This window comes from Phoxinus phoxinus (assembly GCF_949152265.1).
Source record: "Phoxinus phoxinus genome assembly, chromosome: 18".
Classification (NCBI taxonomy): domain Eukaryota; kingdom Metazoa; phylum Chordata; class Actinopteri; order Cypriniformes; family Leuciscidae; genus Phoxinus; species Phoxinus phoxinus.
The window spans coordinates 14168679-14185443 of record NC_136893.1 but is presented as its reverse complement, the minus strand read 5'-3'; the positions used below and the strand labels follow the sequence as shown (position 1 = coordinate 14185443).

General features: G+C 39.6%; 1 protein-coding gene across 6 annotated transcripts in view; it reads left to right on the top strand.

Moving 5' to 3' along the window:
- agrn (agrin) overlaps positions 1-16765 on the top strand; it is a 272520-nt gene that overhangs the window by 152929 nt on the left and 102826 nt on the right. For all 6 annotated transcript variants that reach the window (XM_079588149.1, XM_079588150.1, XM_079588148.1 and 3 more), the window contains one exon: positions 15761-15976. In XM_079588149.1, the coding sequence (XP_079444275.1) occupies positions 15761-15976 (216 nt within the window). The remainder of the gene's footprint in view (positions 1-15760; positions 15977-16765) is intronic.

Genomic DNA, 16765 nt, shown 5'->3' with positions numbered 1-16765 from the left:
TTATTTTTGTCCCTGTGCGCTGATCAGAATTCTGGGGATACAACAAAGCCAATAGGCTATACTACGGACTTTAGCCGTTATATCTTTGCTGCATTGGATCAGTCTCTTCTAGAACAGCCGAGAGCTTTCTTGCCTCGCGGCTCACGACAGCAGCACCTTGCGTCGCACATAGACCTTAAAACAATCCGCGGATGGCGTGCGGTTTTGAAAATGGTCAAAAAACGTTGGTGCGGATGGATGGTGAACGGATGATGAGTTTTGTGATGCGCTTGCGGATGAAATAATAGCCGATCCGCGCATCTCTAGAATGGAATCTATATTATGCGTCATGAAACATTGCGTTCCCCAACTCTTGAAAGGTCAGATTTTCTCCATTGTTTGATAAGTTTTGTTTAGAAAACCTTGAATCCATATAAGATACAATGTCATTAGACATAATCCATGTCATTAGAATTAGAATCAATGAATCCATGTCATTAGACAACGTGCATGTGCAGGCCAATGTTTTTTTGTTTTGTTTTTTGTTTTTTTTCGGTGATGACGGTGACGAGCTCAGACCCGCGGTAGGCGTCACGTGACCTCGGTATTGAGGTAAGACGGTAACCGTCCCAGCCCTAAATTGAAGTTGAATTTGTTTGTGATTAGATATCAGTATGACTATTATTATGACAGTATGTCTTAATTTCTTCATTTTCAAATTTCAAAACATCAAGCTAATATTTTGACTGAAAACAGCAGGAATCCCTTAAAGCTTCACTTTTGTTTACAACAGCCGGTTTATAAGCGCTTTCTTATTACAAGTATGGGAACGGGAAGATGCGGTTCAGTTTGTTATAAGCGACCCAAATTCAGAGCAGATGCAGAGATGAGTTAGTGTGGAGAAGCATTTACTGAAAACCAAGCCTCTCTGAGACACTGCAAACACCGGTGGATCATGAGCTGCTCGCTTGTAAGAACAATGCATATCGTGTGTAAGAACGCAGCAGCACATACATTTATCTAATTAAATCACAGTCTTTGCGATTCGATAATTGCACTAAGCCATATCGCAATTTCGGTTTTACAGCCATGTAGAGTTTTTATTGTGCTATCCGTCTAGAGAAGCTAAACATAGTGCATGCTTATACAATTACTGTACATGGTGAACCTCACAGTTCGGCTAATTGGATGACTGGCCGACCAGGCAGGTATAGTGCGTTTCACAATCTGTATTCACATGAAAAAGATTTAAAATGTGATTAGTAATAATCTGGTTTGAATAAAGCCACTCTACATGCTCACATATTGAATATTCACTCCCTCCACCTCCCCCCAGTTCTCTTGAAATCACATTAGATTACATCGTTTGCATCGTTCACACAAGACCAGAGCCTTTTCCTTCAGTAGTAATCCGGTGGTCTTGAACTCTTAGCATTGCTTCATTCTGTCACTTTTTTTTTTTTCTAAAGTGTGCCATTAACCTCTCAAATAAACCTACGGGAGGTAAACGGGTGATTTCTGCTGCCATATTACACTGGCAACCACAGTGACACTAGATTTTTGTTGAGAAACTTCCGGCTGATTGCTAAAGGATCATTCACACCAAGGACAATAACTATAGCGATAACTATAAGGTCATAATCATTCTAATTCTATGAAAATAAGGAAGTCCCCAATACAACCAACAATAATGGCACAAAGTATATTTTTGGAATCTCTTTAATTACATATTTTTTTCTAGCTAATGATCATAATAAATCATCGACAGCCAATCAGAATCCACTGGCTTTAAAGAGCACAAGCATTTAAAGCGGGAGATAACATACTGTAACTGCAGAGCACGCTTTTTAATAAACAAAACTTTATTGTTTGGACGCTAATATAATTTTTTTATTATAGTTTTTGTTCTTGGTGTGAATGTGCCTTAAATCTGTTTGCATCCAGGATTACTCTGGTTATAATACTAGTATATCTGCTTAAACTGTAAGTGAAATTAAAATGTAAACATGTTTTTCTTGTGTTAAGCATTTAAAAATAGGATTTATTTTGAGCTGATTTTGATAGTTATCCATTTTTTATTGTACACCAACAGCTCAGTCTACAAACTGCCCTCAGATTCTGCAATACATGCTTTCCATGCCACTGTGTGCATGACTGTTGACTGCATTAGCATGTTGTTAGCATTCTGCCATCGACTGGAGCACGAATGGATGTCATCTTCCTTACCTTCTGCTGCGAGACTTGTCGTGTGCTGTTCAGCTACGAGATCTCTGTAATCCTAGCTCTCGGTCGCCGTTACCGTTTCTAGAATCAAGCATTTGTGTTATTGATTTTGGCTTTAGATTGGTCAAATGTAATAAATACCTGCATTGACTTTCAGTTCAATGTATTGACATCCGAGACACATTGTATTTAGAAGCAGTAGCCTAAGTCTCGTGAAGAGATTTGTGGGAATAGATCACTGCAAGTGGCTATATGTGCTTAGCCCTTAACAACAGAATGAGTAGCGCTTTTAAGCTAATGCCAGAAAATGCAATTATGTTTCAATAGAGGACCTCAGACGATGTCTGTGGATCAAATACAATTCGTGCTTGCATACTCAGCATGAATGCTACCTAGCAGACGCGATTTCATTATGTTTCCGAAGTCATTTGACTTCACACACTGGTGCTCGCTTGCTAATTTAACTCGCTCCCACCTGCTGTTGGCAAAAGTATGTGTAATTGTTTTAGTTTTGAGCTATATTTTATGATAAACGCAAATGTGAGGCAGATGAATATGCATGTGCTGTCGGGGTGTCTCCAATCCATCGAGTCAGCTTCCAGATGAGGCCCAGCTGGAGCCAGGAAGGACCCAGACCGGTCGGCATGGCAACCTCAGCACCAAACCGCTCATGCAACATTTATTCTGACCTTTTATTTGTCTGGCTTTGGCCCTCTCGTGGCTTTTTTTGCGTCGCCCTCGACCCCTGTGCGAAGCTAGGGCCTCATACAGGTGTGTCTCCTCTCACCTTGTCTCTCCATTCAAACCCGACTCAACCACACGTCGCCTCGTTCAGCTTTAATAAGTGTCAACATGCTACCAACAGCAGTGCGGGGGAGGGAGAGAGAAATATGATCTGCTTTAGAGAGAGACGTATGGAGAAAATGACCTCAATGTGGAGGAAAAGAGGCTGTGTTTGTCTGTCTGACTTTGAGAATGTGGAGGAGATAATTATACCAAATCACACCTGGATTCAGAACTGGCACGGGACACTATGGCTGTGTTCGAAATCGCATACTCTCTTGAGGTACTTATTCTACTTAACAACCGCTAAAAAAAATATGTTCTATAGAGAATGTGTGTAGTATGTAGTGCTGGTGTAGTAGATATCAGACTAAATATCACGGCTGCTGCCAACAGCAGCGGCTGATCACAGCCATGATATTTAGTTTATATAACAGAACCTTTGCTTGTGTGATATGGCTTAAGTAATATTCTTTCAAGATGGTGAATGATAGTTAATTGTTCGAATGTATTAGATAACAACTGATATCCTTGATAGCCTTTTTCTGCCACATGGAGCCATTCATCATTTAAAATGCTCAAATTTGAGAGGTCCCCACATTCAGGGCACTTTAATCTATTTCAACATTAGCATCTATCACAAGCAATTGCTGTATGGCCATTCACTTTACCTGACTGCTAGTCCCATCAATCAGTGAAAAAAGGGTAATACATTCAGTTCAAGTGCACTTAATGCAGATCACATCAAATTCTTGAATATGTGACATTTGCTGCCTAAAAATGCCATTAATTCTCTCTGCTTTTGAGTCAGCCTTTGTGGGACTGCTCACAGAGGATATTTTTGTACCTAATTCGATTCGACATTATCCCTACTGGTAACTTCCCTTAATGTGCCACCCTAATCAACCAGGGATATATTTAATTTAGCATAATTACTTCATCATGCCATTGGGGAGAGGTGGGGGCATGAGGAAGAGATATCCGCCAGGATTTTATTCTGACTCAGAGCACAATCCTATCTGTCATCCTTCACTACACATGCTGCAAATCAGAGAGGAGAGCGGTTTTATACAGGCAAGAAGAAAAGAGATGAAACCGAGAGTGAGAGTTGGGGAAAAATGGAGATATTTAGAAAATTGGCTCTTTGTGTATAATTACTTTCCAATTGTGTCAAGCCTTGTGTTCTTGGCCCTCAGTTTGATTGTTACTCCTGAATCAAGCGAAAGAAAGAATGGGAGTAAAGGCTTCATTCTAAAGGGAGTAAACACTTCACCACGGCTGTGTTGTTAAACTAGATTAGGTGATCGCAACCTTTTTTGGTCTGTAACCCATTTTTTAGCTTCCAAAATCCTTGCGACCCCACACATCACAGAATTAAGTTGATCTTACAGGCCAAATTACACTACAAATTAAAATGAAACCTACAAATTACGTTTATAAGAGTAGCACTATTTTTTTTTTTCATTTTACTACTATATAATTGTATGGTTATTTCCTCCATAACAAGAAATATAACAAAAAAATGTAATTGGCACTCACCCTCTCTAATGAAAAGACTGCGCTTAGTAAAAGTATGACATTTGGATCATAATTTGGTCTTGATGTAAATACAAGTGCTGAATTCCTGTGTTTCTCAACCTTTTTGACTCCAAGGCCACCATTATCCATGACAATGAGTACATAATTTAAAATAAGAAATAAGATATTACTTTAAGTAAGCTATTTTATTTGACTTTATATTTATTTTTAGTGTTTTATTGTTTAGCATTTTAAATGATAATTTAAAATAATTTTTAGGTACATTAATTAATTATAATTGAGTTTTAGTAATTAATTTTTACATTATTTTGAAATATTTTAAAATAAATATCACAATTATGAATCAATTACAATGGTATAATTAATTATGTTATATTATTAATATAGTAAATTATTTTAAGTCATCTTGCATTCTCATTGGAAATTTGCTGAGGCCCCCTGATTGGACACCACTGGTAAATTATGCTATAAATACGTCCTAGAATTAATTTCAGTAGTCATAAATAAGTAGAAAATCAGTACGACCAGGTGGGGTCATGACCCCAACGTTGTAAACCTCTAGCATAGATATATATGTAGTAAAAGTTAAGGCCATTGTCAGTATTCCTTGCACTTTGAGGGACAATGACTTGCTTGCAGAAAGTTTTCATGTGTAAAGTGCCTTTGGTAGTTGTCCAGCAAAGGTTGTTTTATTGTTGAGGCTGGATTACGGTGAAAACCGAGTGCCTGTTACCTGTTCCAGTGTCTGATCATGCCATTACACTAATGCCTGAGCTCTTGGGAAAGTCAGTTGCACTACTGAACTATGGACAATGAAGTCTGCAATGGCTTTGGCATTTGTTTCAGTCCAGTGCAAGATTTGTTCCTTCCTGTTGGATCTATTTCAGGACTAGCGTAAATCCTCATGTAGTCATGGTCCTCTTGGCCTCTTTAAAGTAGGGGAGAATTTCATGATATAAAACCCACTCAGTAGACTGTGTTTTAGGGTGAGTGATGGGGGCCCAGGGGCCGACATTATGCTGGGTGGTTTGAAACGTCAGTACATGTTACAAGAGCCAACATTGATTCTACAGAGACCCTCGAGACCATGTCAATCTCCACCTGTCCATTCCACCACCAAACAATTCAAGTCAATCTTCTGGAGAACTCTCCATTGGGTTTCTTTTGATAGCTAGGGTGCTTAAAATCTCAGCTGGCCTCTTTCTTTTTCCACTCCATTTACCCACACTCATGTCGTACCAAAGCTTTCTTTTCTACTGCTGAATACAAAAGAAGATATTTTGAAGAAAGTTTGAACTGTTTTTATCCATGTAATGAAATCCAGCGGAGTCCAAAACAACAGTGGACCCAATGAGTCTTCTTTTGTGTTCCACAGAAAAAAATAATGTCTCACAGGTTTGGAATGACATAAGAGTGAGTAAATGATGATAGAATTTTCATGTTTGGGTGAACTATCCCTTTAACAGATGCAGTGTCTTCCTCGTTGGTGACAATGAAAGATGGGAGAAGCCTTGTAATAGTGTTTGCGAGTAAATCCATGGCTTCTGTTTCAGTGGAAGTGCATATGTTGAGTGAAAAGGAGAGGAAAGAGGCTTTTTAAAGCAAGGTCAGATCTTGGGGTGGGTGATAGCCTTCTTTCCTCTATCTTTCTCTCAGTCTCAATCTCTCACAAATAGAGGAGAGAGAATTGCTAGTGTTACTGGTGTGATGGGGGTGTACAACTCCATCTGTTCACTACATGATGGAAACCTGTCAGGGAATTGAGGCAGCACCATTCGCAGCTGCCACCGAGCCATGGACAGTGCGGTAACATGCTGCCAAGAGCTCCCGAAGGGTCGGGTTTAGGGGATGGGTTGGAGTAGCCTTCACTAAAGGGTGGACACTACACGGGCAGCGTTTCTTCACCATGGTAATTGGCTTTAGTATGCCCTACTGGGACGGTCTACATCAAAGACTGAGCCGAGCTCTGATCTGGAGCTCATGATGCTCTGGCCTTCGCCTGATGGTCTTGTTTGTCATCCTCGCTCCCTTTCTTTGGCTAACTGTCGCTCAGATCATAGCTTCTCTCCCACATTTTCACATCACAGACACTCTTTTTTAATGATATCATTAGCTAAATCCCCCTTCTTCTGGCAAATGCCAATCGGAAGGCTCCAATAAAAGCGGGATATGCAGGGACATTCAAGGAGAGGAAGGTCACATAGGGAGGGGGAGGCGGAAGAGGATTATATTAACGCTTTGAAATATGCAAGGAACAAGGAATAGTGGACACTTCCCCCATTTTCTCCTGATCTGATGGTTTTCGGCTGTATCAATTACTCCAAACTCCAAACTCACGAACAGCAGCTTTATCGATGCAAGCACAAATAATGGCACGTTGCTATTTCGGCATCATAAATCACAGCGTTTAGGCCTCATCATGTGGTTGTCTTTTGATGGGAAGAATTCAGTAAATTAGAGAGGAATGGAATTTAATCAGCACATGCCGGAAATGCTTTAGCTGGAAGCGACAAGGTATACAGTATGTGACAGTTTCTAACATGCTTTTTTCTGGTTTTCATTGCCTCATTGTTTTTTTTTTGTATAGAGTGCAGACTTCTGTTCTATCATCTATAATTACATGAAAATGCATCGACTGCACAAAGAGTTGGGGTGAATCTCTTGAAAGCCTGTGAACCAGAGTCATTGGAAAATCAAAAAGCCTCAGAAAGGAAATGCAGAATAGTTTTTTCTGCTCTTCATTGGTTGACAACATACTTTTGAAGGCTAGATTACCTGTGCAATGACATAATAACAAACTCGCAGAGCAATAATAAAAAGGAGAGAGCTTAAAAGCTAGAGGGGACTTTGATAATGATTCATTTTGTTTGTGTTTTTACGGGGCAAAACTCTTGACCGTTGAGTTTTTTCTTTTCCAACTCTAGAGAGTTACTATGTTTAAAAAAAATGTCCTTATAGGACGCTACACAGAAGACAGGCTGCATTTGATGGATGCACAATGCGGTTTACTTTGATTTCAGGAAAATAGCCCGATCGTATTCCGCACTTACCTTTTAGAGTTATTAAGTAAGAAAGGAAGAGGGAGAAGGGGGAATAAAAAAGGAAAAACAATGACAGCGGCTAAAACGAGCTCTCTTATTGTGAAATACTGGGTGGCTTTTAATGGGTTTTATTTTGCACTTACTTGTTCTTTGGTTGGGAGGGCAGGTCACATTTTATCCAGGCAGCCTGCTCATTTACTTTCTCACTTTCTTTCTCCCCCGCCTTGGCCAGCTGTAAGTGCGATAGAAAGAAAAAGAGAAAATGAAGTGATTTGTGGAGGTATTGATCGGCAGCGAGGCTATTGATCAGGGTGTTGCACGAGATGGAGAAGGGTGGGGTTGGCGGGCTGACCGACTCTTTGTCTTGCTGGCCAGCTGGCATAAACGGGCACTGGCTGACCCTGCTGTTAGCCCAAACACCTCCTCCAACAGACCACAGCTGCTGACCTCCACTGTGACATGAGGGCGTGGTTATGGCCAGGCTCTGTTTATCTAAATTACGCTGATGATATGTGGTGGTTTCAGGAATAAATTGCACATAGACTGGCACATGAGAAATTCTAGTTGAAGCAATCCAATATCTTAAATGACCAGTTTTTCTCAATCAGGAACTAGAATTGGAAGCATTTGAATCAAACTGAAAAAGAAAACAAATAAACAATGGCAGGATTTGAAGTTGATGACGATTGGCATAGTCTATGGAGAGAGAGAAAAAACCCATTTGGATTGGCTAAATGTATTGGAAAAGTATTTACTAAATGAATTGTGCCCAATGATTCATTTGCACAGCAGCATTCATTTGCACACACAGTCTGCTTTGTTGAAGTGCCAGAAATAACTAAAGGATTTTATGCAGTTTCCCATCTTTCAGATCAGATCGGAGTGCTAAGTTGTGGAGAATGCTACAGTCCACCACAATCTACTTTCCTGGGACTGTACTGTATTGTTCCATCACTGCGATCCAAACACCTAAGGCCATTTCCACACCTGGCCTGTTTGGAGCATTTGTTTCGGAACCTGGTGCGATTTCTCCCTTAGTTCGATTTGTTTAGGCATATATGAAGACGGCAATAACGCAATAAATGGTGAAATTCCTAATAGTAATTCCAATAATTCCAAATTACATTAAAGGAGTAGGTCACTTCAAAATTAAAATTACCCCATGATTTACTCACCCTCAAGCCATCCTAGGTGTATGACTTTCAGACGAATACTATCGGGGTTATATTAATAAACACCCTGATGCTTCCGAGCTTTATAATGGCAGTGGATTGCAACCAACAGATTGAAGCTCTAAAAAGTGCATCCTGTACATGCATTTATTCAGCATCAACAATCACAAATATAGTCGAGATGTTCAATTGACAAGTTCTATATATCACTGAGAAGGTTTGATCGCAGATTTATTCGCAGTAAACAGCGCTAGTGGCTTGTGAACGGACACAGACTGATTGAACGACACTTCACACATACTGTCAATCATTATTGGCCATAACATCAAACATAACGTGTGTGTGTGTGTGTGTGTGTGTGTGTGTGTGTGTGTGTGTGTGTGTGTGTGTGTGTGTGTGTGTGTGTGTGTGTGTGTGTGTGTGTGTGTGTGTGTGTGTTGCAATGCCATGTTTAGTGAATTCGCCCCCTGTTGTACTGTAATTTAGCAGATTTGTGTATAGATACTGGAGCTGTTTTGGTGTTCCTGCGGGTGTAGCATGAAGCCATCTGGCTATGGCTTGGATTTGGTCCAGAAGAGATGCCGTAGACCCCCAGAAGGCTCTATTATTGAACACTTCCTATCCCGCCCCCTTCATCATATGCAATGTCTCACTGGACTTCAGGAAACATGTACTCTCACTCTCCATTTTCCCCCAAAGCACATAATGATGTGAATTGACTAAGGGGCAGATCAGATGGAGCGCTGGGAATGTGCGTACACACAGTGCAAAGGTGGATGTGCATGAAAGCGTGTTCAGAGAGAGTGAGAGAGGAAGACGCACTCCTCCTCAACATACTCGCTCCGGACAGCTTTAAATAATAGAATCTTGTGTAGCGTCGCTGTCAGGCGCTGGTGACTTATTCATGTATATTTCAGGAAGTTGTAATAATTTCACTGCTTGTCTGCTTTCCTTTGTGCCAGAGATGAAATTCTGACAGAGTAGGTCCTACTCTCAGGTCTCCATTTTTAATACTTTAGTGCTAGTTTTCGCATTAAGAACCACCCACTGACTGGCATTTAGAGTGACTAACCAGTTTATTTTGTTTTTATGTGTTGTTTAGGGGCAGGTTTGTAGGATTCTTATTGTAAATATCTAGTTTACTTGCTAACCTTTGCAGTGCAAACCTCCAAAGGTTGTTTATTCTTTAAGAAAAAGGAAAACACTCACCCAGGGCCTTCCATCCATATCCCTGACCGCTCTTTCATCATAGATTTAACTGTCCAGGACCACAGTGCCCTTTGGTAGACCACTGGGCTGTCCCTCGTAAAAGTGGTTGCCATAAACATGCCTTAGGAAAAAACGAAATCGCATTTCTGTGTATCTCCTTTTCATGTACAGTACTTCTACATTCTGGCTCTTTTCTCTGTTCCTTGCCCTTTGTATGTGATGTGTAGGAGAGTTTTAACCAAGAGTCATAGCTGGTAAATAAGTTCAGCGAGGTTTAAGCCGGGGTCAAGGCCTCAAGCTGGCGGGAACGAGCAAAGAGAGGGAGAGGAATTGATTGGGCTTTTATATGTGGAAATTGAGAAAATAGAGGGTGTCTTTGGTGTGACCTGCCCTCGCCCACAGTACTATCTATAGCTACAGAGAAACAAAATAACACCAGCTTTTATATTTGTTTTTCTTTTTTCCCCAACTCTTCATTTTAGTTTTAATAAAACATAATGAAATGGAAGGACATGGAGAAAGAGTGTGAAAGTGAAGAAAATGGACAGGACGAGAGGGGGGCCCTTTTGGGAATTTTCTTTTTTTAAACCGGCCTAAAATGGTTTGCTAGTCTCCCAGCTTGGTCTGGTTCGCTGGTTTTAAAGGGTTTAGGACACTGGGCAGTCTGCATAGGCCAGCAAAACCAGTTGGGAGAGCAGCTTGGAGATCAGTTTGGAGATCAGTTAGACCAGCTTAAACCAACTTTGTCCAGGGTAGGAGAGCTTGACCCGGCTAGGAGACCAATTAGACCATCTTGAGCCATTTTTGGAGAGGCTGGGAGACCAGTTAGCCTATACCATCTTAAAGCAGTTGGGTGTAGGCCAGGAGAGTTTGACCAGGATGGTAGATCAGTTATACCAGCTTAAACCAGCTATGGGCATGATAGAAGAGCTTGACCAGTCTTGAAAACCCATAGACCAGACTTTGGACAGGTTAGGAGTACCGTAAGACCAGGAAAAAAGCTTGTTTACGCTGTTTTATTGGTTTCATTTATTTATTATTATTTTAAACAGAGAGATGATCTAATAAATAGCTGAGGGGTAGGCTATATATTTCAGAAAAACTGAAGTCTGTAGTAGTTACTTGACTGGAGTTCCACCAGATAGTCACTGTGTGTAAGGTCGAAACTGTTTATAACTGTTGTGCAGACAAGTCGATAACTTTATCAGACAGTAAACACTGCGAGATCTGTATAGGAAGCCTCTGGGATTTACGCACAACCCGTTATAACGGAGTCTGCTTATTCTACTAGACACAGATTGTTCGTCTCTCTCAGTCTGTTTTAGTTATTGTAGAGTTTCGTAGAGCTGAACTGATGCTGTGTTTGTCTCACTGTGAGTCAATGGTCATGGTCTCCAGAGTGTTTCTCCATTACTCATGCACAGAGGTATCACACGTACCCCTGGTGGTCTTGCTATAAATGAGATTTTTATAATAATCTCAGAAAATGGATGTCTCCCAGGAGATGAACGTGTCCTCACTGACACAAACAGGCCATTATTCCTCAGCCATTTTTTTAGCGACCAAATCATGTGTTTTAATATCTTTTTAGTATTGTTTTTTTTTTTTTTTGTCTAACGTACCCCCACAGCACCATCACCGGAACATCATTTTGCATTATCATTAATTTTGTTAAAGTGAAATGATTCCAGTGACTCACTTTTAAGCTAAAAACAATCAATAATGAGGGTGAAAAGCAGTCACATAGAGAAGCTTCCTCAACTAATGCAATTCATCAAAACACAGAATCTAAATCAGAAACGGCATTTAGTTGGACAGTCGTTAGATAGAATTACTGGCGCTTTAATTATAAATTCACTATGCATACTCAAATAAAAGTTGATTCATATAAAATCCAATTTGGAACGCACCAATATACAGTATCTGAAGGCTTCAGCTTCCATCCGTACAAGTTGACGCACATCTACAGTATATGTGCGAATGGGCCCATTGTAAAACGACATCTTTCCCCCATTGATTCTAGGGCTGTTGTCATGGCAACATGGCTGTGGCACCACATGGCTGGAAAATGAGCGTGAAACTCAAAACGCCTAGGCTGACATCATGGCAGAAATGTGCAGGCACAGGAAGACTCAACTCACACTTCCATATAACGCAGGTTGCGTAAGACATGGGTACCTAATGCATTTATAATGAGCTATATGTGCTGAAGGACTAGCAGTTTTACTTAATGCGTAATTGGCACAATTTCAGCCAATCAGAGCTTGAGATGCTTCTATAATCAAATTCTGCCTGTTAGCAGTATAAGCTGAATAATAATATATTATTATAGCCAATAACTGGTGGTGGTAAAATTCTATTCTGTTTTCTCTAAAAAATAAAACTTTAAAATCTAGAATCAATCATTTTAAATGCTATATGAGTGAAATTATGTATCACGACAGTATACAGTGTGGAAAATGGATATTATTTGAGAGATTTGCTAAGTGAGCTTTATATGATGGCAAAGGTCATCAAAATAAAAAAATGGGCAGATATTGAGCATGTCTTAAATATATATATATATATATATATATATATATATATATATATATATATATATATATATATATATATATATATATATATATTGACTAAAATGATCTCTAAAATCTTGCCCATAACCAATATGTTACTGATACATGGTGCCATTCAATATTATGTTATATTTAATGTTTAATGTACAGGTCCAAAAAATGAGGTGTAGTATTTTGGACCAGTGAGACTCTAGCTTACAATAGAAAACAGGAGATCTACAAAACAGCTAGTTAGGACAAAAGCCATTTACATTAAAGCTTTTTTTCACTTCCGTATGGTGTTTCTGGTTAGGACAGAGCATAAATGTCTGTATGGAGCAACTGTGTAGATTTTGGCTGTTTGTTCGGTGTGCTGCGAATAAAAGAGTGCTTAATGTGAATTTCAACAGAGGCGCAGGTGTTGCCGAGCAAATCGAACACTTGACGTGAAGTCATGCGGAATGTGAAATGAATAAATGATTGATAAACTACACATATGGATGAAAATCTGTGGTCTGTCTCACTTCAGAATCACACGCTGTGGAAAAGCTTTCTCGTTCTTTGTTTTATATTCTCGGTGATGGAAAATATTAAATGAAAAGATGGAATGGACTTGGGGATGCACACACACCTTCAAAAGCATTAGTAGATGTTTCACATGCATATGTATTATTGAGACATAAATATGCATCGCTCCGACACTCAGGACCTGTCACGCTCACAGTCTTTATTTAGCATGGTTGTGTGCTGCAGTATAGTGTGTTTCTCTGGGGCTCAGAGTCACAGACCGTTCAGACACTGACCCCAGATCCAGGTGGTCTACTCTATTATTACATCTATATTTGATAATGCTCAACAACAGCCACTAGGTTTAAACGCTTGATTTCTCTGTGCATAGCCCACAGTCCACAGCCATTCATACATATGAGTCACTATACTAGCATTGACTTCTTATGTGATATGTTAATTTCTACACCGTTAAATTTTTTATGTTTTTCCAGTCAAAATAAATAAATAATCATTTGTATAAGCGTCTGTATCTCTTTTCTTTTCAGTTTCTTTCTTGTTTTTTTTCCTGAACATTAATTTATACAGTGTAAGATAATAGTAATAACACCAGCCTCTTTAATTAGTCTCTAGACACGCGACTGAAAAGCCGCCTCCAGGAAGTGCTGTCCTTCGCAGGCCAATCCCACTGAGATCCGCAGGCTTTCACGGAGTCTGTATGACTGTGTCCTCAAGTTGTTGGTTTTGACCTGATTTACTCAGAATCAACAAAGAGCCGGTCCGCCACAGTGCTGCGGTGAATCTCAAACAGGCGCAGAGGTGAAAAGCACTGTGTAAGAGACACCAGTGGGCAGGTGTGCATGTCGGATTGACAGCGGAGTTCAAATGCATCTCTCTCCACACCTCAAGCTCATGTGTGCGCGCTCAGCCACATGTTCCACATGTGCGACTCTGTGTAGGTAGCCGCCGGTCACTGATAAAAATGGGGGGAAAGCCCATTGCATACACCAGGTGGCTGTCAGTCAGCTTGTGACACTCTTGCCATAGTGGGCCTTGCCTGAGGGAATTATGGAAGTTTGTGTTTTGATGGCAGTTGCGAGGCAAGAAAGCAATAGAACGAGACCGTCTCAGAGGAGTTAACACAGATTCTTACCTGTCAGTATGAGAAAGGAGAGAAAAGTGTGTGTGTGTGTGTTTTACGTGTTTGTGTGTTTTTGTATAAAGTGAAGTCAGTGATCAGGAACAGCTAGACAGATCCTGGAGCATACCGAGTGGTCATGCCACCCTGTCTGGACCTGTTCTGGTAGTCTGTGATAAGAAAAAGAGAGAGAGCAAGTGTTATTTTTTTAAAGATCATCATCAACGGCCAGGTCTTCTCAGCGGCGTGCTTGTTTTGAGGCAGTTCTTGCATTGATTTGGAATTTGAAAGTAACTGTAATGCCGTACATGTCCTTAGACAGAAGCTTTTAAGTCATACTGTAGTTCAGCCAAGAATGGAAATTCGATCATTTACTGAAAATCATTTATTTACCTTCATGTCGTTCCAACCCTGAATGACATTTTGTTTTGTGGAAATCAAAATAAAGTTTGACTTTGAAGACTATGTTGATCACTCTTTTCCATGCAGTTACAACGAACCTTTTCGTCGACTGTGATGACACATTTACACAGTTATTAACATTGGGGTTTTTTTGTGTGTGAATATTTGTAATAAATTTGCTTTTGTAACATATACTTTGTGTTTTGTTAACTTGGCATTAAATGACAGAACTCTGGATAATTCTGCTGTGTGAGTGTTTCTAATGCAAAGGCAGAGGGAGTGACAGCTAGATTTCTTATATCTGACGTACGTAATTAACCTCTCAATATTTTTTTATTTTCTCTTTTGGAAAGTTATAGAAACACTATTGGGACAAATAGCAACGGAAACATTTGCTGTTGTTTCTGCTCACCACTTTAGAATCTATCCAACTTTAAGAATTTAGCTTCTGCGAACCACCAGAAATGTGAAGGACTGGCACTTTCAAGTTTCAAAAATAACACAGAAGCATTATAAAAATATTATAAATGTAGTCCATACAACTCATGCTGTGTGTTCCAAGTCGTCTGAAATAATGCAATAGCTTTGTGTCAGGAACTGACACAAAATTGCAGTTCATTGTTCACTGAACTCGAGAACCAAATCAGTCTGATTTGTGATTGAATCATTCAAACAGGTTTCGTGAACAGGAAATTATTATTTTGATTCAATTTACAAATTGGACATTGTTTCTTTAATGAACTCTCATGAATCTGACAGGGGAAACGTCAATACTTTTAATGGTGGCTTCAAAAGACTTGGAATATACGTACTGCTCAAGTGGTATACCACATTTATGGAGCCTTTGTGTCCTTTTTTTGACATTTGAAAGCTTACTTTTTATGTTCCACATAAGAAAGGAAGTCATGCAGGTTTAGAATATTAAATTATGTCCGTTTTCATTTTGAATGAACTATAAAGATCCAGGTCTTTCTAGCAGAGTGCTTGTGTTGAGACCAGCATTATAATGCTGTACGTCTCTTCAGACAGGAGCTCTAAAGGTCATGTGTTAACTAAAATAGTTTTTTAATACTGAGCACTGTTTTGCATGAGTTTTTTACAAGGGTCTTTTGTTCCGCCATCACATGACTTTAGTCTTCCAGAACGCTGCCTTTGTCACATGATTGTGGCTTTCTGATTTGTACTCTGATGTCTTTGTCTCTGTCTCCGTAGGTTGCCGAGGGAAGCTGTGTGGATTTGGAGCGTTGTGTGAAAGAGACCCGACTGACCCCTCTAAAGGAGAATGTGTGTGTAAGAAGATTGTATGTACGTCCGTGGTGGCGCCGGTTTGCGGATCCGACTCCTCCACCTATTCCAATGAGTGTGAGCTGGAGAAGGCCCAGTGCAATACACAGAGACGCATCAAAGTGATGCGCAAAGGCCCCTGTGGTAAGTCCTGTCACATACTGTACACAAATCAGTGCATCTATTATTATTTTCAGTGAATTTAAACTAAAATGTACAGCTGCCTTTACATTTAGGGTAGTGTATAAAGACCCTTATATACTGTAAGCATAATATAAATTGTAAGCATGACATTATATACCGGTAGTAAAATTTAAATAATTGAATTAAATATTATATAATTACAGTGTATTTTTGTAATTGTATTAAATCAAGTGAAATAATGATCTGCAAAAAAGTTACATTAGTAGTTTTCTGGAAGAAAGACATTTTGAATTCAATTGAAAAAATACTTGAAATATCAATATTCATTAAAAAAAATACAGACTGTTGCAAAGAACGATTTATTTATTTATTATTTGGCTCTTTTTCAGTTTTCATGGTTAGTTTTAGGTTAAGTTTTTAGTTTAAATGTAAGCATTTTTGATACAGACAATACAACAGTTATCCCCCTTATTATTGAATGTTTTTCCATGTATTTATTACACTCAGCATCTGTGGAGAATGTGAATTTTGTGTTTTCTACACTGTTCATCATGTATATTTCAATCAATTTCATTCCATGAATGATAACTAATATATGAAACGTGGCCCATAATTAAGCAGACTCCGTGGCAGTGGGGCTGGCCAGCGTGAGCCGTAATTACGTGATTCGGTAGAACATGCTGTACAAACCCTTCAAAGAGCTCTAATTAGCCACCTCACATGCTGTCTAGCAGGAAATATTCAGTCCTGAGGAATGAGAGCTCCAGCCTACCAGTGAACTCCAGCCTC